The following is a 24,254-nucleotide window of genomic DNA, read 5'->3' as shown; positions in this document are numbered from 1 at the left end:
GAAAGAAAAATGGTTGTTCCAAGCTAGAGCAAAACATGGGAAATCTGAAACTTTTGGACAGAGAAGTTTCCAGCTAGAATGGTAAGGAAGGTAACAATGAAAGCATGTCTTACTAAGCATGACAAACCACCACTGTTTCTAATGCCGTTCCAAAGTCAGAGTGAGCACCAAGTTCATTCCTCTGCCCAGGATCTCTGAGCATTCATAGTGCATAGAAGGAATTCCTTACCTGAATAAACATCTCCTGAACTTCAGTCTCCTCCCTTGTCCCTCCATCACTGGCTTTCCCGAAAGGAATGGTAAAGAAAAGGTACAGGCACTGCATCAGTGTGACTGGGAGGCCAGATTTGATGATGTTCCGCTGCGTCTCCTGAATACGAAAAAGAACATCTCACAAACACCAAGCATTTTGCTTCTCTCTGAGTGTCTAACCACCGACTTGCAAGGCAGGGGCTCCTATGTGCTATCCCCTACTGGCCACAGTGTGTGGTGTTGTGTCACAGTCGTGTAACTGGGCTGTACAGGGTTACCTGACCATGTTCTGTGTCTATACACACACCTGAAATGTCCAGCACTAGGAAGCTAACCCGCACTCTGACTAGCAGCTAATATCAGCACCTGCCTCATTGTTAGCCACTGGGAACAGAATATAGCAAGTTCTGATCCAGGAGCAGCATCGGCAGCAGGTTATATGAGTTTGAAATGATCAGGCAGCAGGAGTATTCAAGCCCGGGGGCTCAGTACCATCAGTGTTAACTGCAATACAGCCTGTGTTAGACTGTGACAAATTGGGGAGCAGCCCAGCCTGAGTGTGACTGTAATGGACTGGAGAGCAGAGGTGGCAGGGAGTCTGTATATAAACAGAGGCTGAGTGATTAACATTAAAAAAGGCCTGTCCTTAAGGTGAACTAAGGATCATTAGAGAGTTAAAGAGGGAGAAGAATTTTGTGAGGGAGTTTAGAGGCAGAGTTTTAGATGGGACTGGATACACTTAACATGCTTAAAACTAAAATCAAATGCATCTGATTTAAAAAAAAAAAAAACACCCGGAAAGGATAAGCTCTAGGAATAAACAGAGAATGCAGGCAGAAGCTCATCAACAGAGCGGGACTACAGTGTTTATTACACCCTGGCCATGTCTACACGTGCCCCAAACTTCGAAATGGCCATGCAAATGGCCATTTCGAAGTTTACTAATGAAACGCTGAAATGCATATTCAGCGCTTCATTAGCATGCGGGCAGCAGCGGTGCTTCGAAATTGACGCGCCTTGCCGCCGTGCGGCGCGTCCAGACGGGGCTCCTTTTCGAAAGGGCCCCGCCTACTTTGAAGTCCCCTTATTCCCATGTTGGGAATAAGGGGACTTCGAAGAAGGTGGCGTCCTTTCGAAAAGGAGCCCCGTCTGCACGCGCCGCGCGGCGGCAAAGCGCGTCAATTTCGAAGCGCCGCTGCTGCCCGCATGCTAATGAAGCGCTGAATATGCATTTCAGCGCTTCATTAGTAAACTTCGAAATGGCCATTTCGAAGTTTGGGGCACGTGTAGACGTAGCCCCTATGTAACATAAATGGTGGCGAGTGTGTGCGTTATGCACAAGGAGCTCCTGGTCTTCAGGGACCATGTACAGTCCTTGTAAATCAGAGTAGCTAAACTAAGGGAGGCAGAGAGGTACATAGAGGAGACTTTCCATGACACAGTAAAGCAGTCCTACAGCAGTCCTGTGCTGTTGAAGAGGGTGAAAGTCTCAGGGAAGGAGAACTTCCAACTGGAGCAGAGGGAAACCAACCCATAGTTGGGACCCTCCTTCCAGATGATCTTACGGTATCCTCTTGCATTGAGGAAACCTTTCCAGGGGAGAAAACTCCAGTTATTAGGAAGACACAGTCAGTTGGGTTTGCAGTAACCAGGACAACCTCACGGTGACTTCTCTGCCTGATGTGAAGGTTGCAGATTTCTCAAGACATCTAGATAGATTTGCGTGTTGCTGGGGAGAAGCCAGTGGTTGTGGTACACGTAGGTACCAATGACATAAGGAAAGATAGGAGAGAGGTCCTGGAGGGCAAATTTAGGTTGCTAGATAAGAGATTGAAATCCAGGATCTCCACGGTAGCAGTCTCTGAAATGCTTCCGGTTTCATGCACCAGGCCAGTTACACAGGCAAAGCTACAGGGTGTCAATGCATGGAGGAGACCAATGGTTTAGGGAGAAGGGGCTTCAATTTACTAAGAACTGGGGAAATGTTTGGGAAAGGGGGGCCTACACAGGAAGGATGGGCTCCACCTATACCAAAATGGAACCAGGTTGCTGGCACTGAACATTAAAAAGGTCATAGAGCAGTTTTTAAATAAGGGCTAGAGGAAAGCTCACAGCTACAGAGGAGCACATGCATCAGACAGAGACATCCCTTAAGGGAAGGTCTATTAAAAGAGATTCTCTATGTCCTAGGGAAAAGGAGAGACTGGAAGATGATAAAATATAGGTAAAATCTGTTAAGAAACAGTCATATGAAAGAGAATCCCATTCAATCACGTCATGTAATGGCCGACAACTAAAAAGCGATGTTTTCTAAGTGCTTATACACAACCTCTTTTTCATATGTGTCCTCAGCCACGCAGTTGGGGACCTGGACCATGGATTCTGCATAAAATACAGACTTGATGGGTCACTTTTCAACCTTCATTGCTAACATGTCAAAACCAAGATGCTTGAAAGGCTCATTGTTGAAGCCCTTTTTGCTGATGACTGTGCACTTGTGGCACACAAGGAATCTGATCTCTAGCTCATTGTCAACAAGTTTGCTGATGACACTCGCCTCTTTGGTTTGCCCATCAGCCTAGGAAAGACCAAGATACTGTTTTAACCTGCTCCAGGATCTGTTGCTCTCCCTGCTTCAATCTTTATTGAAGGAGCAGAGTTAAAAGCAGTAGAGGAGTTCAAGTACCTTGGCAGTGTGATAGCTATTGATGGCTCCCTTGACAAAGAAATCAATGCCAGAATCTGCCAGGCCAGGCGGGCACTAGGAGCTCTGAGAGCGCAAGTGTTGAATCAGCACAACATCCAACAGTCCACTGAACTGAAAGTGTACAAGGCTGTAGTCCTGACCAGTCTCCTGTATGGCTGTGAAACCTGGACCTTGTACAGAAAACATACAAAACTGCTGGAGCGCTTCCACACACACAGCCTGAGGTCAATACTGCACATTTGATGGCAGGACAGAGTTACAAACCTGGAAGTCCTGGACAGAGCAGGAACCATGAACATCAAGCCATGATTCTGAAAGCCCAGCTTTGCTGGACAGGGCACGTCATACAAATGGAGGAGTCAAGAATCCCTAAGCAACTCCTCTGCGGTGAACTCTCCCAGGGCAAAAAGAATCAAGGCAGGCCTTGCAAGAGATACAAAGACTGTGTGAAGGCCAACATTGCTCATGCTGGTTTAAAACCAGATCAGCTGGAGCAGCATGCAAAAGACCGAACAGGCTAGTGTGCTCTCGTACTGCACGCATATGACAACTTTGAAGATCAGCGACACGTATGCCTCATTGATGTTTGTGAGAGGAAGAAAGCAACAGCAGCAGCCACACCAAGGCTATGTCTACACTAGCCCCAAACTTCGAAATGGCCACGTAAATTTGAAATTTTCAAAAGGACCCTGCCTAATTCGAAGTCCCCTTATTCCTATGAGCAGATGGGAATAAGGGGACTTCGAAGTAGGCGGGGTCCTTTCAAAAAGGAGCCCCGTCGGGACGAGCTACGTCAATTTCGAAGTGCCGCAGCCGCCCGCATGCTAATGAGGCTCTGAATATGTATTTCAGCGCTTCATTAGTAAACTTCGAAATGGCCATTTGCGTGGCAATTTCGAAGTTTGGGGCTAGTGTAGACACGGCCCAACAGAGCCAGGACAATTCCCTTGCCCCCTTGTGAACGCCCATGACGTTCAAAGCTTGGTCCCCTCAGCCATATGCGAGTCCACAACCAATAAGCCTGTGCAAGCTCAAGACATCATCGTTGGACACGACAGACTACCTACATATACAAACCCCAGAAGTCTAAATAGTAATATGAGTGAACTACGGTGACTCATATTAAAAGGAAGGTATCAATATAATAGAAATCACAGAAACTTTGATGGAATGAGGATAATCAGTGGGATACAGTAATACCAGGGTACAAAACATATTGTCAGGACAGAACAAGTCATGCTGGTGTGGGTGTGGCACTATATGTGAAAGAAAACACAGAATTGAATGAAGTAAATATCATTAAATGAACTAAAATGTGCCACAGAATGTCTGTGGATAGTAATTTATAATAATAAGAGCATAGTACTGACCACCTGACCAGGTTGGTGATGGTGACTGTGAAATGCTAAGGGAAATTAGACAGTATAAAAACAAAAAATTCAGTAATAAGAGGGGGTTTCAACTAACCCCATATTTACTGGGTACACATCACCTTGGGACAGGATGCAGAGATAAAGTTTCTCGGCACCTTAAATGTCTGCTTCTTGGAGCAGCTGGTTCTAGAGCTTACAAGAGGACAGGCAATTTTTGATTTAGTTCTATGTGGAGCACAGAATCTGGTCCAGGAGGTGAATATAGCTGGACTGCTTGGATATAGTGAATTAAATTTAATGTCTCTCTGGTGGGAAAAAACACCTACAGCAACCCTACATCATGCCATTTCATTTTAGAAAGGGGAACTATACAAAATGAGGAGTTTAGTTAAACAGAAGTTGTAAATACAGTATCAAAAATGAAATCCCTGCAAGCTGCATGAAAACTTTTCAAAGACACCATAACAGAGGCTCAGCTTAAATGTATGCCCCTAATTAAACAAAAACATAGTATGAGAACCAGAAAAGTGCCACTGAGTCTTAACAATCAAATAAAAAGCAGTGAGAAATAAAAGGGCTTTGTTTAAAAAGTGGAAGTTAAATCATAATAAGTAAAATAGAAAGGAGAGTAAACTCTGTCAAATGAAGTATAAAAATACAATTAGGAAGGCCAAAAAACAATTGGAAGAACAGTTGGCCAAAAAATCAACTGCATTTTTTGCTTCCTGCTGAATCTCTGTGCATGTGTTTTAGACAGAGCATGGTTAAAAGTAAGAGGTGACCTTTCCAAAATACCAGACTTTTGTGGCACACTTGAATTATTTACTCGCTTTTCCAGTAAGGCCTTGTACTAAATATTCAACCACAGGAATGAGGAAGTAACAGAGGCTGCTCTGGCTTACACAGAAGTGATCAGAAACAAACTGAACAGAGAAGGAGATGGATAATGCACAAAGCACAGAACATAGTAACTATCTCAATGATCGGGGCTTGTCAACGCTGGGGATTTTTTATTGAGGGGGGTAACCTATTAAAAAAAAGCAGCATTCACACAGCCAAGCAGGATAATTTGAGATAAGAGGGCTTTTCCCTTAAAACAACTACTCCAGCAACTATGCAAACGACTTTTGCATGGAACATGTGTGAACAAAGCACAGCTATTATCAGCTCAGCTGAGGGTTCCTTTTGCAATACTATGGCTATGAGTTGAGGTTGTGAATGAGAACACTCGCTTTCAGAGTGCTGTGGCTGTGTGAATGTGATTTTCTGACATCACTTATTTAGACATTAGAACATCAAAATAAGTTACGCTGGAAAAAACCTGCAGTGTAGACATAGCCTGAGCCTCTACCACTCCAACCAATCTGTAGGTCCTCTCTCTACTATGTGGATAATGTTCTTCAATGGCCGTACATAAGATTTTAGTTTCATATATTTGGATGAGTCTGCCCAGGACTGGATTTACACCTTATCCACTCCTGGGCACAGTGTCTTCACCACCTACAGCTCAGCTTCATGTTTTCCCATAAAAATAAAACTTTTAATCCGCTTTTAGACACTCCTAGAATGCCAGCACCCCTAGACAGGTGCCTCCAGTAAACACTTGAGTTATGTGGGGGTTGCGTTTCTCCAACACCCGCATAACTCAAATCATCATGCAAACCAAGGGGAGACAGGAAACTGACCAGCCCAATAGGACTGGCCAGTTTCCTGGCTCCCAGAATGGCAGGGAGCCAAGAACCAGGGGGCAGCCTGGTTCCAATCTCCCTGTCACTTGCAGGACATGGGAGACTGACCAGCTCATGACTGATCAGTTTCCTGAGTCCTGCCAGCACACGGGAGCCGGGAACCAGGCTGCCGCTTGGTTCCCAGTTCCCCACACCTTGAGGGAACCAGGAAGCTGACCGTCTATGAGCTGGTCAGTTTCCTGGGTCCCACAAGCCCAGGGGAAACAAGCGGCAGCTTTGTTCCCGGCTCCCCTGCGCTGGTGGGACATGTGAAGCTGAGCAGTCATGAGCTGGTCAGCTTCCCAGGTCCCACAAGCAGTGGGGAGCTTCTGTCCCCTAGCTGGGGATCCCCAGTGGCTGTCTTTGCCGGCCAGGCACTGCCCAGATGGCTTCCAGCTGCAGGGCTGTGGGGTCTTCCTGACCCCCAAGAGGGGACCCCGTGCTTGGCTCTGCCAGCCAGACACTGTCCAGCCTGCTTCCAGCTGCAGGGCTGGAGTATCCCCCCCCATACACACAGCATCACTTCCCCCCCCCACACACACACTCTTCTCTCACGTTAACACAAGATATGTGCATTTCAAATGTCGGCAGATTACTGTACTTGGAACTGTGGCCCTGCCCTTATCTGTGCTACATGGACATCAACCGTCACATGGCCCTTTTCATAGGAAACAAGGTTTGCAGAAGAACCACAGGTCAGATTTTACCCTCCTCTGCTGTTGTTGCTGCTGCTGCCACCATCCTCCACTCCAGAGGTGGCTGCATTCCTTGTATCTAGACCACTTGTAAAGTGCTTTAGGATTCTCAGGGGTGAATGGTGTTTGTGGCAGAGTGTAGACTCCATGCATGTCACTAGCAGATCGCTAGCCTCCTGCACTTGTCTCCCCTAGCTTGGAGTAACAGAACAGAATTACCTCTCTGCATCAGTGAAGATGGCTGAGATCATACAGGACTGGAGATAGGCAGACATACTGCCTGCTATTAATAAGAGGACCTGGGGAATTATAGACCAGTCAGCTTACCTTTGCTACCTGGAAAGATACTGGAACAAATGACTGAACTATCAATGTATAAGCATCTGGAGGATAAGGATATAAGAAATAGCCAGCCTGGATTTCCAGAGAAAAAACTCATAGAATAGAATCATAGAACTGGAAGTAACCTTGAGAGGTCATTGAATCCAGTCCCCTGCACTCACAGCAGGACTCATTGAAAACTGGAGGTTTCTGCTGTTACAAGTTGAACCTCTGCAGTCTGCCACCCTCTAATCCAGCAACATCCATGCTCCACTACAATTTCAGTTCACGGGATGACCACCTACCCTGGGTGTAGCCAAGTTTCCAGCAGCCCCATAAAGTTTGTTTACAGCCATCAGCCATGGCTCTCAATGTTCTGTGCTGGTATTTAGCAGCCACTTATCCCTAAATGTCTTCTAAGAGCCTAGTAAACATTGGAAGTGTTGGTAATGCTGCTAGACAGTATTGATCTCCCATGAGTGCCTCGTGGTTCAGCAAATTCACTGGTTTGGCACCAGTCAGGTCCCGAGGTGATGGACTAGAGAGGTTCCGCCTGTGGAGTGGCAGTTCCCCTAGTTCCCGGGGCCTTTAAAGGGGAGAAGGTGCATTTTTGCTTACCGAGTCGGTTTGTGAGAGAAGGTACACTGATCTCAGGAGCAGGCAGCCATCTTCCTCTTCCCCTTTCAGCTGCAGCAGCTTGCCCACAGCCAGGCGTGCCTCCTCTGTCAGCACAACAGTAGACTTGAGTTCCATCAAGGAACCCGGCAACATGGTACTAAGCAACCCTTAGTGCACTGGGTTAATTTAGCAAAGCTACATGAATTAAGGGCCTTGCCCCAAGGACTTTAATAGGCTTTGGATGGAGCACCCAGAAAGCAACAGATTAATGCAGATTAGTTAATTCATAGTGTTTACAAGCTCCCCGGCAATCTCAGGATAGCTCTGCCAGCCAAACGGTTCAAGGACTTTCCAGGGACTACTGGGAAAGTTACACAAGGCTCATGGTCTTTTGTTTTCATTTTTAAGAAAGAAAATGCAAAGCATTGTTATAATCTGCCCCGGGCAGATCCTGTCACACCCTCCCATTCCTTAAATGCATATCATACTGCATTACAGTTGATCGTTAAAGCAGGACCACAAAACATACAGGACACCACATTGGCCATGGGTCCTTTGGCTATTACCTGCAGGCTTGCCATTTAGCTTCTTCTGGATTTCTTTGGTCAGAAATTTGGAAACTTCAGTTGCCAAAAGCTGGATGTTGGGGAAAGAGATTATCCCAGCTGAATCCTCCCAGGCCTGAAATACAATGAAGAGGAGCAACCGTTTAGGTGTTTCTGAGGCCAGGTGGTGGTGTGGTTGAAGAAGCACTCAGATGTGGTAGGCAAAGCTAAAATTGGCTGACTCAGAATTTTCTAGCCTGTCCCACAAAGATAATTCTGTTAGGAACATTTGCCAGACATAAACTGCAGTAGAAGTCTGAGGTTAGAAACAGGGTCCAAGCACACACTTGGAATAATATAATGAACTGGAATGCATTACTGAGAGAGGCGGTGGAATCTCCATCCCTAGAGGTTTCTAAGTCCGGGCTTGACACAGTCCTGACTGGGATGATTTAGTTGGGGTTGATCCTGATTTAGGCAGGGAGCTGGACTAGATGACCTCCTGAGGTGCCTTCCAACCCTAGGACTCTATGATTCTATGAACTAGTGAGCCTCTGTGCACACCACTGCTCCCTGTATAGAACTGGAACTTGCTTGACTATGCGTCATGGAGCCTAATGTTGGGAGTGTGCAGATTATTTTTAATTTGTATTGAGCAGCACCGAAAATGCTCCAGCCACTTTCCAAACACAAGATACATTCCGTGCTCTAGGGAGCTTCCATTTAGGACTGTTTGAAAAAAATTGAAAGGAAGATTTTCCTTTGGAACATGGGATTTCAGCTAAATCTTCCAAAGGAAGATGGAGATTGTGGTGAAATTTTATGTCAGGGAAAATCTAAATACAACATTCTGGGTCCATCAAAGTACTAGGCATTGTGTCAGTGCAGTTATAAATAGACTACAGCAGAAGCCAGGACTACAACTCCCATGAGACACTGCATGGGCTCAGCCACAGCAGAGCTCAAGCCTGCAACAAATAGTTGTCCTGTAGCACTTTAAAGATTAACCATTTTATTTGGGCATACGCTTTTGTGGGCTGTTTCTTTGCCTGAACTTAAATCCAATTGCAGGAAATAGTTAATTCCTGAAGTGTTGAAATAATGACAACAGACACTTACAGTCCAGGGCCTGAAACCCTTCCACGAAGCATTGCAAGCACCACTGAGACAAGGTTTTGTCTCGCCTTGGTAGATGGGAGTGGCTGAAGAGGAGAAGACAAGCCACAGAGAGCATGGCACTTGTCCAAGTCTGGAGAATGAGCTAGTGGCATGGCGGGCAACCAAACCTAGGAAACTTGATCTCCTGCTCCTGGATAATGTAGCTTGATGAACAAAGCATGGGACTAGGCCTCAGAAAACATGGTTCTATTTCCAGGCCTGCTGGGTCACCAAAGGCAAATCTCTGTGTCTCAGTTGTCCCATATGGGAATGGGGCAAAGGATACCAAGCAATATATTAAATCCTTTTTCATCAAAATTATGGAGGGGAAGAAGTGACATTTTGTTGGACTTCCTTATTTATTCATTTTATCTATTCTAAATGGCTGCTGTGCCAGACCACTCAACCATCCCAAAAAGGTGCTGGACTTCCAGGTGGCTCCTTGTGGGCCTCAGAGACTCAAAGAGATCCCCTCCCCCCCATTACCTTGAGACTTCCCAAAGGCAAGGGCCTCCCTTTACCGAGCCATGTTCATCATAGGCCACTCCAAATGTGGGGTGGAGGAGATTCCCTCCTCCTCCTTCTGACTTGAGCTGTTCTGGTCCTACCCCAGTTGGTCAGCCCTACCAAAAAGAGTGGTGAGGAGGGGAGTCCAGTCCCACCCACTGCCCTAGACTCCAGCCCAGTGACCTTCAGCAAAGAGGGAACCAGTGGAACTTTCTGCCCCTGCTCCACAATAGCTCTCTTTCCCTAGGCTTTTTCACCCCACACTACCTTCTGGGATCTTTCCCCTTGCACCAGGCCTGTGGGGTGGGGTCTCCACAGCTTCAGGCTCATTCTCTCTAGGTACCACACCCCTCTCCTCTTGCTGGCTGGGGAAACCCTTTTATAGAAAACCTGAAGGACTTTATTGGTCCCAGGTGCTTCAACTATAGCCTGATGCTGACTGACTCTTGATGAGCCCCAGTTGCCTATGCAGCCTGCAGGACTGCACCCTCTGGAAACTTACAAGGGGAACAAAAAGGGGGTCCTCCAATGCCCAAAATGTTCCCCTTCCCCCCAGCACCTGTCAGCTGCAGACTGTGATCTGTCACACTGCTTAATGGCTGATTTCCCATTGTGCTGACCAAATAGGTCACTGACCATTTTTAACCATGTAATAGATTTCCTAACTGGAACTTACAAAACTTTTTGCTTTCCAATGCATTAAAAACAATCCAGAGCAAGGCCATGCATCAAATCAAGGACTCTGGGGCAGAAAGAACTACCTTCACCCACAACACATAGAACCTCAGCCCCCACTGATTATTTTACATTTCTATTGCAATAGTGACCAACAGCCAGGTCGGGATCCTATTGTATTTGGCAGTGCACAAACATATAGTGCCTGCCTCCAAAGATCTTACAATCTGAAAGATAAGACTGAAGAGCTGAATGACACAAACAAATGAGGCTAAGTAACAAAAATAACGGCACAGCTGCAGTTCCTACCCAATCAGGAGCCCGCATTGCAAACTACAAGCTCCTAACTATGCAATGTGAGCAAAGTTTTGGTGATATGTCCCTGTGTTTCCTGGGAATGATCTCTGTCTTCAGCGTAACCCACTGACAGCAAAGATGTTGTTTTCACAGAACAGCTGCTCTTTGAACAAAGAGCTTCAGCATACCTGCAAGTGAAATTTGAAGAAAGCAGTTCAAGGAGTTCTCTTTTTGCTTAGCTGGAAGAGCAATCCTTCTGTATCTGGGTTCATTATAAGTTGTATATTCTTGCTACAAATCAGCAAACTGCACAGGTACTGGAAGTAGGGGTGCTGCTGCTGTACCTCTAGGCTTGACCTGGTTTCCCTCCTAAACAGGGTTTACAGTTTGGTTCAATGGCTCTGAACACCCCCACCATAAAAATTGTACCTATATATATAAAGGAGAAGAACTGGAAGCATGTTACCTCCAGGAGGACAAAACCAATTCAGGTCTCTCCAATTCCAGTGGCATTAAGTAACTGCTTTCAGCCTCTCTGCACAGGTGATACAGTGGAGATAGATGGGGTTGGTATCTCACAGGGATTGAATAAGAAGTAGACCCAATGTTTCTAAGGCATGGGATGTGCAGCCCTAGGGATGGGGGCTCTATGATCACCACTCCAAGAGAAGAATTCGGGTGGTGGTGGTTGGGGACTCCCTCCTAAGAGGGACGGAGTCATCCATCTGCTGTACGGACCTAGAATCCTGGCAAGTTTGCTGCTTGCCAGGAGCTAGAATCCGAGATGTTACAGAGTCTCTACCAAAATTGTTAAGTCTGTAGACTATTACCCCTTCCAACTTCTCCATGTAGGAACCAATGATACAACCAAGAACGACCTTGACAAGATCACAACGGATTACATAACCCTAGGAAGGAAGATCAAGGAATGTAGAGCACAAATGGCGTTCTCGTCCATCCTCCCTGTGGAAGGAAGGGGTCCGAGTAGGGATCATCAAATTGAAGAGGTGAATACGTGCTTGTTGAGGTGGTGTTGCAGAGAAGGATTTGGTTTCTTTGACCATGGGATTCTCTTTCGTGAGCAGGGATTGCTAGGAAGAGATGGGATCTACCTAACAAAGACAGGAAAGAGCATCTTTGCAAGCTGGCTTAGAAACCTAGTGAGGAGGGCTTTAAACTAGGTGCATTGGGGGATGGTGACACAAGCCCTGAAGTAAGTGGGGAAGGAGGAGGGAACAATCAAATAGTTTTCCTGGGTGAAGAGGCAAAAGTGAGCCTATCGGCCACTTCTGTAAGCTGCTTGTACATGAACGCCAGAAGCCTGGGGAACAAACAGGAAGAATTAGAGGCCCTGGCACAGTCAGAGAAGCATGACGCGTTTGGAATAATGGAGACTTGGTGGGATGACTTGCAAAATTGGAGCACGGTCATGGAAGGTTATAAACTGTTCAGGAAGGACAGACGGGGAGAGAAAAGGGAAGAGTTGCGCTCTGTGTGAGGGAGCAGTGTGATAGCTCAGAGCTCCAGTATAAGGAGGGAGAAAATCAGCTGAGCGTCTTTGGGTTAAGCTGAGAGGCAGAAGTAACAGAGGTGATGTTGTAGTTGGTGTCTGCCATAGACCACCAGATCAGGGAGATGATGTAGATGCGGATTTCTTCAGTCAGCTAAGTGAAGCTTCCAAATCACAGGCCCTGGTTCTCATGGGAGACTTTAATCAGTCTGTGCTCACAAAAGCTCATGCTCAAAACTTTTCTGTTAGTCTATAAGGTGCCACAGATTGCTTTTAATCATCTGGACATTTGTTGGGAGACCTACACAGAAGCACACAGACAATCCAGGAAGTATTCGGAAAACGTTGGGGATAACTTCTTGGTACAAGTGCTGAAGGAACCAAACAGGGCCCATGCACAACTTGACCTGTTGCTCACAAACTGAGAAGAATTAGTAGGAGAACTAGAAATGGGTGGGAACCTGGGCTGCAGCGACCACGAGATAGTAGTTTTCAGGATCTTGACAAAAGGAAGAAGGGTGAGCAGTAACATACAGACCCTTGATTTCAAAAGAGCAAACTTTGACTCCCCGAAAGAACTAATGAGCAGGATCCCTTGGGAAATGAAGATGAAGGGGAAAAGAGTTCAAGAGAACTGGCCGTACTTTAAAGAAGTCTTACTGAAGGCTCAGGGACAAACCATCCTGCTGCATAGTAAGAAATACAAATATGGCAGGCAACCAGCTTGGCTTAACAGGGAAATCCTTAGTCAGCTTAAACTCAAAAAGGATGCATACAAGAAACAGGAATGTGGACAGTTGACTAAAGAGGAGTATATACATATGGCTGCAGAATGCCAGAGGGTAATCAGGAAAGCGAAAGCACAACTGGAAATGCAGCTGGCAAGGGATGTGAAGGGTAACAAGAAGGGTTTCTACAGGCATGTTAACAATAAGCGGGTTATCAGAGAAGGTGTGGGGCCATTACTCAATGAGAGAGGTAACCTAGTGACAGATGATGTAAGAAAAGCTGAAGTACCCAATGCTTTTTTGCCTCCATCTACACAGACAAAGACAGCTCCCACACTATGGTGCTAGACGATGCAGTATGGGAAGGTGGAGGGCAGCCATCTGTGGAGACAGAACAAGTTATGAGCTACCTAGAAAAACTAGATGTACACAGATCCATGGGTCTGGATTTAAAGCACCCAAGGGTACTGAGGGAATGGGCAGATGTCATTGCCAAGCCTTTGGCCATTATCTTTGAAGACTCTTGGAGATCGGGAGAGATCCCGGATTACTGGGAAAATGTAGTGTCCATCTTTAAAAAGGGAAAGGACAATCCAGGAAACTATAGACCAGTCAGCCTTACCTCAATCCCTGTGAAAATAATGGAGGGGATCCTCAAGGAATCTATTTTGGAGCACTTGGAAGAGGGGAAAGTGATCAAAAGTAGCCAACATAGATTCACCAAGGGCAAGTCCTACCTCACCAATCTGATTAGCTTCTGTGACAAGGTAACAGGCTCTGTGGACCTGGGGAAGTCAGTGTATGTGATATACTTTGACTTCGGTAAAGCTTTTGATACACTCTCCCACAACATTCCTGCCCATAAACTGAAAAAGTACGGATTATATCCATGGACTATAAAATGGATAGAAAGCTGGCATAATGGTCAGTGGGTAGTGGTCAATGTCTCAGTTTCTGGATGGTGGCCTGTTTCAAGCTGAGCACCCCAAGGCTTTGTTCTGAGGCCAGCGTTGTTCAACATCTTTATTAATGGCCTGGATGATGGACTGGATTGCACCTGCAGCAAGTTGGCAGATGACACTAAGCTTGGGGGAGAGGCAGATACGGTGAAGAGTAAAGCTAGGATCCAGAGTGACCTGGGTAAATTGGAGGATTGAGCCGAAAGAAATCTGATGCGGTTCAACAACGAGAAGTGTAGAGTCCTGCACTTGGAACGGAAGAATCCCAAGCATTGCTATAGGCTGGAGACCGACTGGCTCAGCAGCAGTACAGCGGAAAGGGACCTAGGGGTTCTGGTGGATGAAAGGCTGGATATGAGTAAACAATCTGCCCTTGTAGCCAAGAAGGCTAATGGTATATTAGGGTGCATTAGGAGGAGCATTTTCAGCAGATCTAGAGAAGTGGTTGTTCCCATCTGTTCAGCACTGGTGAGGCCACATCTGAAATATTGTGTCCAGTTTTGGGGCCCCAGTATAAAAAGGATGCGGATGTGCTGGAGCAGGTTCAGCAGAGGGCAACAAAAATGATGATGGGGACTGAAGGGTAATTTAATAGCAGCCTTCAACTTCCTGAAGGGGAGCTCTAAAGAGGATGGGGAGAAACTGTTCTCAGTGGTGTTAGATATCAGAACAAGGAGCAATGGTCTGAACTTACAGAAGGAGAGGAGTAGGCTGGACATTAGGAAAAACCAGTTCACCAGGAGGGTGCAGAAGCATTGGAATGTGTTGCCTAGAGAGGTGGTGGAGTCTCCATCCCTGGAGGTTTTTAAGTCCCGGCTTGACAAGATCCTGGCTGGGATGACTTAGATGGTGTTGATCCTGCTTGAAACAGGGGGCTGGACTAGATGACCTCCTCAGGTCCCTTCCAGCCCTAGGATTCTATGTTCATATATATATCTATATATCTATATGTATCTATATATCTATGAGAGAGAGAGAGAGATACAGATACACACACGTAACCAAGAACTTGTGCTATACATACTCGGTCATGCAATGTTCCACCACCACCCTTGCATGTGACACAAAGATTTGTAGTGGCAGTGATAATTCAGCTAGGCAGATAGGACAGCAGGAAATCCAGGGGCAATAACTGGAACATAATACTTGCTGTTATGTCAGGGTGACAACAGGGATCGGTCTCTGGTCTTCCTGCCCTAACAGCACAAGCCCCTGCCACTTAGGAGAAGACTCATTAGCCACTAGCAGAATAGGGATAAGACCCCAGGATCCTACAGCTCTAACTGGGCGCACCATAATGCAGTGCTAGTGCAAAAGCCCTGCTGAAAGGCCCCATTGATTCCCATGTGCACTGCAAGGGGGGTTGGATTCAATAGCTAAACATGGGCCCCCCCAGATGCCCCCAGCTCTGCACAGTTTCCACGGACAAAGTGTGGAGCAGGTGTCATGCCTGACTGACTCCCAGACTTGAAGGAAGAACCAACTCCCCTCCATAGTGTTTGCTTGCACTAGTAACTCACACAACAAAGCCAGCCTGAGCTCTCTCCCCAACTCTGGCTGTTCCTAGTGTTTCCACCTGTTTCCCTGTCACTGCAGCCTTTGACTTGTCCACCACTCCTGCTAGCATCAAGAAGCTGCACCTCCCTCAGCGAGTCATCAAAACGCACTCAGAGGCTCTAGGCTGGGTTCTGACTCTGCTGACAGGGCAGCTCGACAGAAGAGACTTGATTTTCTGTACAGGATCAACGGACATCTGTTTGGAAGCACTTCATGTTCCTCAGAAGCTTCAGCTCTTGCCCACTGAAGGCGAATAGGATGGGAGCTCTCAGTTGGATCAGTAGCCAACTGTACAATAAATCAATAACTCTAGGAAGAGACACAGGAGAAGCTGAAGGGGGTCACCCTGCTGTGACCTCCCCTGGATGTGTGTCACAGGCATGATGGGTGATGTGTTGCCCAACCCCGTGAGACCATAGGCTCGGCTGAGTCACGAAGCTCATGTGCTCTGCCTGCAGAATGCTGCATCCCTATCTCCTGCCTGCAGCCGAAAACAGAACCAAAACTCTGCTTCAGACCAAAGGCTCCTAACATGCAACAGCCACAGAGTGGTGCCCAAAGGAAGGGAAAGGCAAAGGGCGGGAAGTACTGCAACAGGCAGTCATAAATAGAACAAGGAACTGGGGCCTTGCAATGCCTTCTTCTCCCCCCGGCTGCCTCGCCTGGCTGAAAGCCTTATGACTTACACTGGCGTGGCCAACCAGTTAGGGACTAAGAGCCACGGATAGAGTGCAAAGAGCCACATATTATGTATTTATTTTACCTATCTATCTCCATCTATTTATCTCCATCTAGATAGACAGATAGATAAAAATAAATATATAATACAAGCTTCAATGCCCTCCCCCTCCCCAGAGCCAAGCACCCCCAGACCCTCTTCCATTCTAACTCAATGCCCTCCCTGTCCCCCAGAGCCAGGCACCCCCAGTCACCCACTCAAACTCAATTCTGGCGACTCACCAGAGTCAGCGCTGTCATGTGCTTCTCCCACCAAGCGCTGAGGTGTGTGTGCAGAGTGGCAGACAGCATTTGCAGTGTGCAGCTCTGAGTAGGAGCCCCATTTAATTGCTCAAAGAGCCACATGTGGCTCAAGAGCCACAGGTTGGCCACCCTGACATATATCAATGGGGCTGGGAGTTTGGCTAGGATGGAAGGCAAGGGAGGATTTCAGAAGAAAAGAGAGAAAGATCACATGGTAAAAATCCTAATTCTCTTCCAAGTTAAAGGGATCAGTTCTCTCTGGTGTGTTTCTACAGAGTTCTAGGTCATCTGGCCCCACTGTGCAAAACCTTCACTGTAAACATTGTAATGAACCAATCCCCCCATCCCCAAGGAGCTCACACCTCCATCTCTGAATCTCAGCACAGCCATTGAAGCTCCTCAGGAGCTTAAAGTTCACGATCAATGAGCAGGAGAGAGTTCTGGGAATTCACTTTCCACCAGCAGTCGTGCTAGTGAAAAGCAAGAACACAAGGAGTATGAATATGGCCTTGGTGAACTTTTTTCAAAACATGGTGTCTGTGTAATTCTAAGTATGCTTCATGGGGAAGAGAAACCCTCCCTCCTAGATGTGCTAAAGATGATTTTTTTTACTATACCGGTTGGTCAAAAATAAACATGACTTCCTGCCTTTTTGCACAGCTCTACATCCTGCCATACTTTCTTTGGGTGGACATCTAAACAAACTTCTGCAACAGCAAGCTGGACGGCTTGGAGAGTTTCACTCCACAAATACCCTATCCACAGCAATGAAGAAATTCTGAACCTGCTGCTCCAGATTTTTAATGGTTGATTGACTGGGCTGTGAACTGCTGAATAAGGCTGCATGGAGTACTTGCAACGGGATGTGTTTAGGGTCCTTGCAGCACTGCATAGCTTGCATTGGTAGGCCTTCATGTTTCATTGCAACTTTGGGATTTTCCTCTCTATCAATCACAAGAAACTTGCAATTTTTTTGCTCCAAAATTGGGTTAATTTGGAGTGACTGGTTTTTCACGTACACATGAGTCCATCTTGGGTGAAACCTTCAAGATCTGAAACTCTGGAATTGAAATTTCCTTCGGACAAATCCAACTTTTGCATGGAAAAACTTTTTCATCACTGCCGAGGCTCTGCCTAAACTACACCAGGACACCTTAGAGAGATGTGGCAGGGGGCTTTTACAGAACAATTTCACTCCCATGGGTCACTGGTGGCAGAGTCAGAATTCACCTCTGCCCAGCACTCAGGAGGAGTTATGCTTGCTGATCAGGATCAGATCATGACAGCCCTGTCGGCCTTAATGCTAGGAAAAGTGGTGCACCAGTGCCTACAGACAAGGATACACCCCACAGCTTCCCCTAGAGAATTCCCTTGGTTCACTCCTTGAGCCAGCTCCCCCAGCTCTGCGCTGTTAGTGTTCTGGGACAGGAATTGAGGAGGGAGCAGTAGATTGAGCCAGGCAGTAGAATGGCTGGACATGCACCCCAGAGATTCTACTGCCTTATGGTAGCCCAGACAGACTACTCCAGAGGCCAGACAGGCCCTAACCCAGGGGTGGGCAATAAAACAAGGGGGTTAGCCACTGGCAGGCCACTTCCGCTGCATTTATCTGTGCCTCCACAGGCACTGGTGATTGCGTAGCTCTCAGTGGTCATTGATTGCTGTTCCTGACTAATGGGAGATATGGGAAGCAGCACAGACCGAGACACCATTTCCCACAGCTCCCCTTGTCTGGGAACAGTAATCTGTGGCCAATGGGAGGTGAAATCACCTGCACTTGCAGAGGCACAGGTAAACACAGCAGCAGCAGCCTGCCAGGTGCTAACCCTGGGGAACCAGATCCAGCTCAGGGGCTGGTATTGGCCCACCCCTGCCCTAACCCATGCTGAGCCCAAGCCAGTCCCTATCAGCCCCTGAAAACAGATATCCAACCAGCTCTTAAGGCCCAATCCTTTAAACATACTATCATGAGGAGTCCAGTGACATGACAGAGCCTTATCCTGGAAGATGAGGGCACTATAAATCCCTAAGCGGGATCAGGCCTTTGCCTTATAGAGGAAAGCAGCTGCCTCTCCCTCTCTGCTGCCTTGTGATCTCGCCCCTCAGGGTATGTCTACACTGCAATTACAAGGTGCCACTGCAACCAGTGTAGAGACACCCACGCTAGCATGAATCTAGCAAGCCCAGGGGCCAGACCAGCTTCACATGTGATTTCTTTCCCTTCCAGCAGAAAGGGTCTCTCCTTCCCCTAATGAGGCTGAAATGCTGCCCCCTGGGAAGTCAATCAATGCTTTGGGAGTGGGGGTTCCCCCCACACTGACACAGCCTGAGGTCCTGAGGCAGGGTCCTGAGCGTGAGACAGTTATACTGGTATGCAAACAAACCCCCAGGGGAATGCAGAAGTGGCAGCTGAGTAAGGTTTTGTTTCTCACTTCACAGAGCATTAACCAGGCCTTTGTGCTACACAGATCTTAGCCTACCCAGCTGGGCAAGCTGGGCCTAGTGGCATGTGATGGGCAAGCCACAGATTGACAATGGCCGTCCCTAGGCACACTCAGAGTGTACAGCTGCAGAGGGCACAGCTAAATTTGGGGCACCACTTTGTTCTCACCAATGCTGCTCCTATGTGAGCCTAGCACAATCAGAGGACAGTACTGGCCCGAGCAGCCTCAAGCCCCTGGTCTCGCTCTGCCTCCTGGATGCAGTCCTCCAATCCCCTGGTCTCTCCACTCCTTGCTCCACCCACCCAGCTGTGGCCCAATCCCTACGCCCCACCTCCGCATCCCAGCCCCAGCAGCTGAATCCCTCAGCCCCCCCAGACCCTGCTCGATGGGCCCCCAGCTCTGGTATCCCCAAATCCTAGACCTCTACTCTGTCTCCAACCCACAGCGCTGATGTGCTGCACCGGTCGCCCTTCCACTTGTTCCCCCCACGAGCCTCTCTGTCCTGCTCCTGCCCCCAGAGCCCTGAACAGAGCCCCTCACCCTGCAGAGTTGCTGTTCGGCTCCCCAGTGGGGAGGGAGGATGCAGGTGTTGGGGCTGCATAGGGCACCCACTTTCACAAGGATGGCCCTGGGCCTGGTTCTTGCCTTGTTAAACAGCCTAAAAAGGAGTGATGGATGAACCCAATGCCGTTGCTCCTTCATTCGTAGGGAGAGATCATTCCCTGCTCCTGAGACTTCAGTCTGCTGCCACTTTATGGGGGAAATATTGGCCAAACCTGAAAGAGTGGTGGATTTTACCACAACTGACTTTATCTGAAAACCTAGACTGGAAAGGATGTTAGCTCCTGGCCATACTGTGCCTGTGTGGCACAGACCTGAGCTACAGGACAGACAGAACAGCAAATGAGGGAGCTCAGGTGTGGACTTCACAGTCCTTCCTGCAGCACAGAATCAGAGCAATGCAGGGCCGGAAGGGACCCCAAACTTCATCAAGTCCAGCTGTGTCACAGAGCGGGGTCCAAGTAAAATTGGATCATCCTTCACAGGTGCTGTCCAACCTGCTCCTGACCTCCTCCAATAATGGAGATTCCATTATTTCCCTTGAAAGCCTGTCCCAGTGTTCAGCTTCCCATAGAGCTAAAAGGTTTTTTCCTAATATCTAACCTGAAACTCCCTTGCTGCAGGTTAAACCCATTAATTCTTGTTCTGCCTTCAGTGGACATGATCAACATCCTCTTTGTAACAGACCAGGTACCTCCTCAGTCAGCTTAGGACTATACATGCACAGTTTGTGGTTTTGTTGTGTTTTGTTTTGTTTTAAAACAGAGATCAGGTTTTTAAGCCTGTTGTCATTTGTGTTGCTTTCTTCTGGGCTCTCCCCAGTTTCTCCACATCTGGTATTTCACGTTAATAGCTTTCAAGTACCAGGGGCTAGGTTAGATAAACATCTGTCAGGGATTATGTAGATGGTGATAGATCCCTGCTGTGAGTACACAGGACTGGACTCAAACTATGATTTGATTCTATCATATTTTTCTTTGAAATCCAGGCTGGTTATTTCTTATAACCTTATCCCCTAGTGCTTACAAATTGATAGTTTAATCATTTGTTCCAGTATCTTTCCAGGTAGCAAAGGTAAGCTGACTGGTCTAGAATTCCCCAAGGCCTCTTTTTAACAACAGGCTGTATGTTTGTCTGTCTCCAATCCTCTACGACCTCAGCCAGCTTCACTAGCCTACCAAACCTGGGGTTGTGAGCTCAGTTCTTGAGAAGGTTGTTTAGGAATCTGAGGCAAACAGATTTAAAAAAAAATCTGTCAGGAAAGATAGTAGGTCCTGCTGTGAGTGTAGGCAACTGGACTGGATCATCGTCGAAGGTCCCTTCCAGCTCTATGAGATAGGTATATCTCTATATTGACTCAGAGGAGTAGCTGTATTAGTCTGAAGCGTCACAAAAACAAAACAAGCACGCCCGTAGCACCTTAAAAACTACCCATTTTATTTATTAGGTAACGAGCTTTTGTGGGTAAGACCCAATAAAGTGTGTCTTATCCATGGAAGTTCATTAACTAATAAATAAATGAGGTGCTACATGAGTGCTTCAATCTTCACTGAGCTACTGATGACAGTTCTGAAATTGTTTTAGCTCATTTCTTAAGCACCTTGGGATGACTTTCATCAGGCCCTTCCAACCTGAATACATCAAAACATTCTTTAACCTGTCCTTTCCTGTTTTGAATTGTGTTCTTTCCCCATCATTGTTAATATTGGCTGTGTTGAGGTCACCATTCAGCTCTTCAGTGAAAACTCAAATAGATCATGACCATCACAGGCTTCTTGATGTCACCAGTTATTATCTTGCCTTCCCCACTACGCAGAAGTCCTACACTTTCCGTCTTCTTCTCTTGCTTCCAATGTACTTAGAGAACTTCTTTTTATTGCCTTTTATGTCCCTTGCCACGCCTAATTCGTTTTGTGCCTCCCAGCACATGGAGGGAGGGGGCTACAATGCACATGAGTCTGGACACTTCTAGCTGAGAACCAAGCAATGAGGTAAACAACTCTGACCCCTGCTTCAACCCTGTGAGAATAGTAGCAATGGCGTTGAGCCATTGTGCGTACACTTGATTAAAAAAAAAAAGCTAAGGTACAAAGCCATGGGCAGCCCTGACCCTGTGCCTCACCAGGGACTTCATCATCAGAAGTGCCCTGGATTCCCCAAGTTGTAGCCACATACACTGAAGCCCAGGTGTGAGGTATCTGGGACAGGACTCCCCATGAATAAAGGGGTATAAGCATTCCAAGTGCCTTTTACTTCCTTTCTTACGCATTGCTCTGTTGTACTTTTGCTTGCTAAGTTGTGCACTGCAATTGCAGTAGCAGTGAAGTAATCAGCTTAATAAAGTACACTATCCCTAATCAGCTCTGTGTTGAAGCAAATCCCATATTCCTGTCCATCCTTGGCCCTGTGAAAGGACAGACACATGGACCGTCAACAACATGATTGTTATATTTATCTGTCTTTCACACAGAAGCATGCATTCTGCTTCCTTTGTCAAGCCCTATGAGATCTGCCATTGAACAGGGCTGTATAAAAACTGGATATTAGTGTTCCAAGAATTCAATCTGGACATCCTTTGCTCTTTACACATCAGGGAGCATAAACCAGTTTTCCCCGTTCCATCCTAATCCGTACCCAGACTCCGTTCCTTCTTAACAAATGGTACAGCTAGTGTGACCCTTCTCACACCACACCAACCGCGATCCTGCTCTGAGGAGTACCCACTCACTGGCAGATCCTTTGCGCCCGTCTGCCCAGTCCCCAGAAGTGCAGCTGCCCCATGTAATCCAACACACTGCAGGGGCTGTGAGAAGGGTGGTTAAAGGCCAAAAACACCTGCTATTCCCTGTCCCTAGAAGGAGTGACCAAACAGGTCCCAGCACATATACCACCTAGGTCCCTCTGCAGTGTAACTGACCAGGCAAGGTGCAGGGCAACAGACAATTAGGGGTAATGTCTCCAGCCAGGCCCTTAAGAGAGCGGAAGAGCAAACCTTTAGAAAGAGGGGAAGCAAGGCCAGCAATCTCCTCTGCTGCTCTTCTGGGATGAGGAAAGGGGATGCCTGCTTGTACTCCAGAAATTGCCCGGCTAGGGTCTCCCACAGGAGAGCAGGGCACTGGTGTTGCTCCTCGTTGCCAGCCTCAGGCTGTGCTGTGGCTTCCACCTCATCACCAGGGCCTGGCGCCTCCCCTGTCTCATCCAGGAAATCCCCTTGATGCTTTGGGAGTTTCTCTGCGGGGTCCATGCTGTGGCCAAACAGACCTGAGTTGGAAAAAACAAGGGTTATTTTTAGGGTTGCCATCTCTTCAGGATTGTCCTGGAGTCTCCAGGAATAAACAATTCATCTTCCAACTAAAGGCTATGTCATATGATGATACCTCCCAGAATACACCCAACCAAAATTGGAACCCTAGTTATGCTCTTGTAGGATTTTCCACAAAAGAGCTGATGGATTGCTCTTTGCACAGGAGAAACAGCCTGCAACTCAGACTCAATGGTTTTTCTTTTCAGAATAAGGGCAGACACCAACATAAACTCACCAGGAGAGAGCATATGGTGTGTGTTTCACTTGCAACACGCTGCCTGAGCTGTCTCACCAAATCACAGCCGCAGCCCTTAAAGGTGCAATACCCAGAAACAGCCTCAAGAGCCAGACGTGGCTGAGTTAACAGGTCCCTGCATTTGGTTACATCTTTCCCCATAGGACAGACTAATCAGCCCTCTCAAGCTCCTCAATCATTTTTCTTGTTCTTCTCTTAAATCCTTTTCACTCTGTGTACATCTGTTGGCTTCAGCCTGCTCCAGACAAGATGCAGTGTTTATGTGCAATCCCACAGGACCCATGTAGGGAGGCCTCCCTGCTCTAAGACACAATCCCACTGGTCATGCAGCATCAAATTACAGGGAGGAAGTCCCGACCCCACCAAAGTCAATGGCAAAAGTGCCATAGACTGCAGTTGGAGCCAGGATTTCATGCAGTGCCTCCTTTCTGCTGCCATATCTGCCTGTGAACTCAGACCAGGGTGGGCAAACTACTGCCTGGGTGTCAGATCCAGCCCACCAAGCCAACAGATCTGCTTGGGGCACAACGGCAGCCTCAGACAGGCTTCCTGCCTGCCCTGCCCCAACACACTGCTCAGAGAAGCTGACACCAATGGCCATGTGCTTCTGTGAACACTGCGAGCCTAGGATGAGGAGAGGCTCTATGTGCTGCCCCTGCTCCCGTTGGCCCGTTTCCAACCAATGAGAGCTATCTGTTTGCAGGACAGGAAGCATGCAAAGTGCCCCTTTCCCCTTACCCAGGGCTCACAGCATTCAGAGCAGCACAGGGCCCCTGTCAACTGCCCTGAGCAGCTTTCGGTGGCATGGTCATCAAAGAGCCTGGATGAGGAACCTGCTGGTCAGGAGCTACTCAGGTCAGGGCCTCCCGGCCACAGCCCCTACCTCTCCCCAACCTCATGCCCTCCTCATGTACCCTTGCCCCATCCCAGATCCTGCACCCCTGTCTCCTGCCCCAGGTCACAACACCCTCCTTCACCCCAACACCTCTCTGATCCTGCACCTGCTCCTACATCCCAATCCCTTACCCTAAGTTCAACATCTGCATTCAGCCACCATCCCAGATCCTGCACCTCCTCCA

General features: G+C 47.5%; 1 protein-coding gene across 1 annotated transcript in view; it reads right to left on the bottom strand.

Annotated features, from left to right (window-relative positions):
• Positions 1-22,859, bottom strand: part of WDFY4 (WDFY family member 4) — a 217,747-nt gene extending 194,888 nt beyond the window's left edge. The window contains exons 1-4 of the mRNA XM_074999912.1: positions 22,608-22,859; positions 8,260-8,374; positions 7,694-7,797; positions 230-370 (exon numbers count right to left, since the gene is read on the bottom strand). Of these exons, the coding sequence (XP_074856013.1) occupies positions 230-370; positions 7,694-7,797; positions 8,260-8,374; positions 22,608-22,859 (612 nt within the window). The remainder of the gene's footprint in view (positions 1-229; positions 371-7,693; positions 7,798-8,259; positions 8,375-22,607) is intronic.
• Between the last annotated feature and the right edge of the window lie 1,395 nt (positions 22,860-24,254).

The sequence above is a fragment of the Carettochelys insculpta genome, chromosome 7, assembly GCF_033958435.1.
Source record: "Carettochelys insculpta isolate YL-2023 chromosome 7, ASM3395843v1, whole genome shotgun sequence".
In the NCBI taxonomy this organism is placed as follows: Eukaryota; Metazoa; Chordata; order Testudines; family Carettochelyidae; genus Carettochelys; species Carettochelys insculpta.
This window is presented reverse-complemented; position numbering and strand designations above follow the sequence as displayed.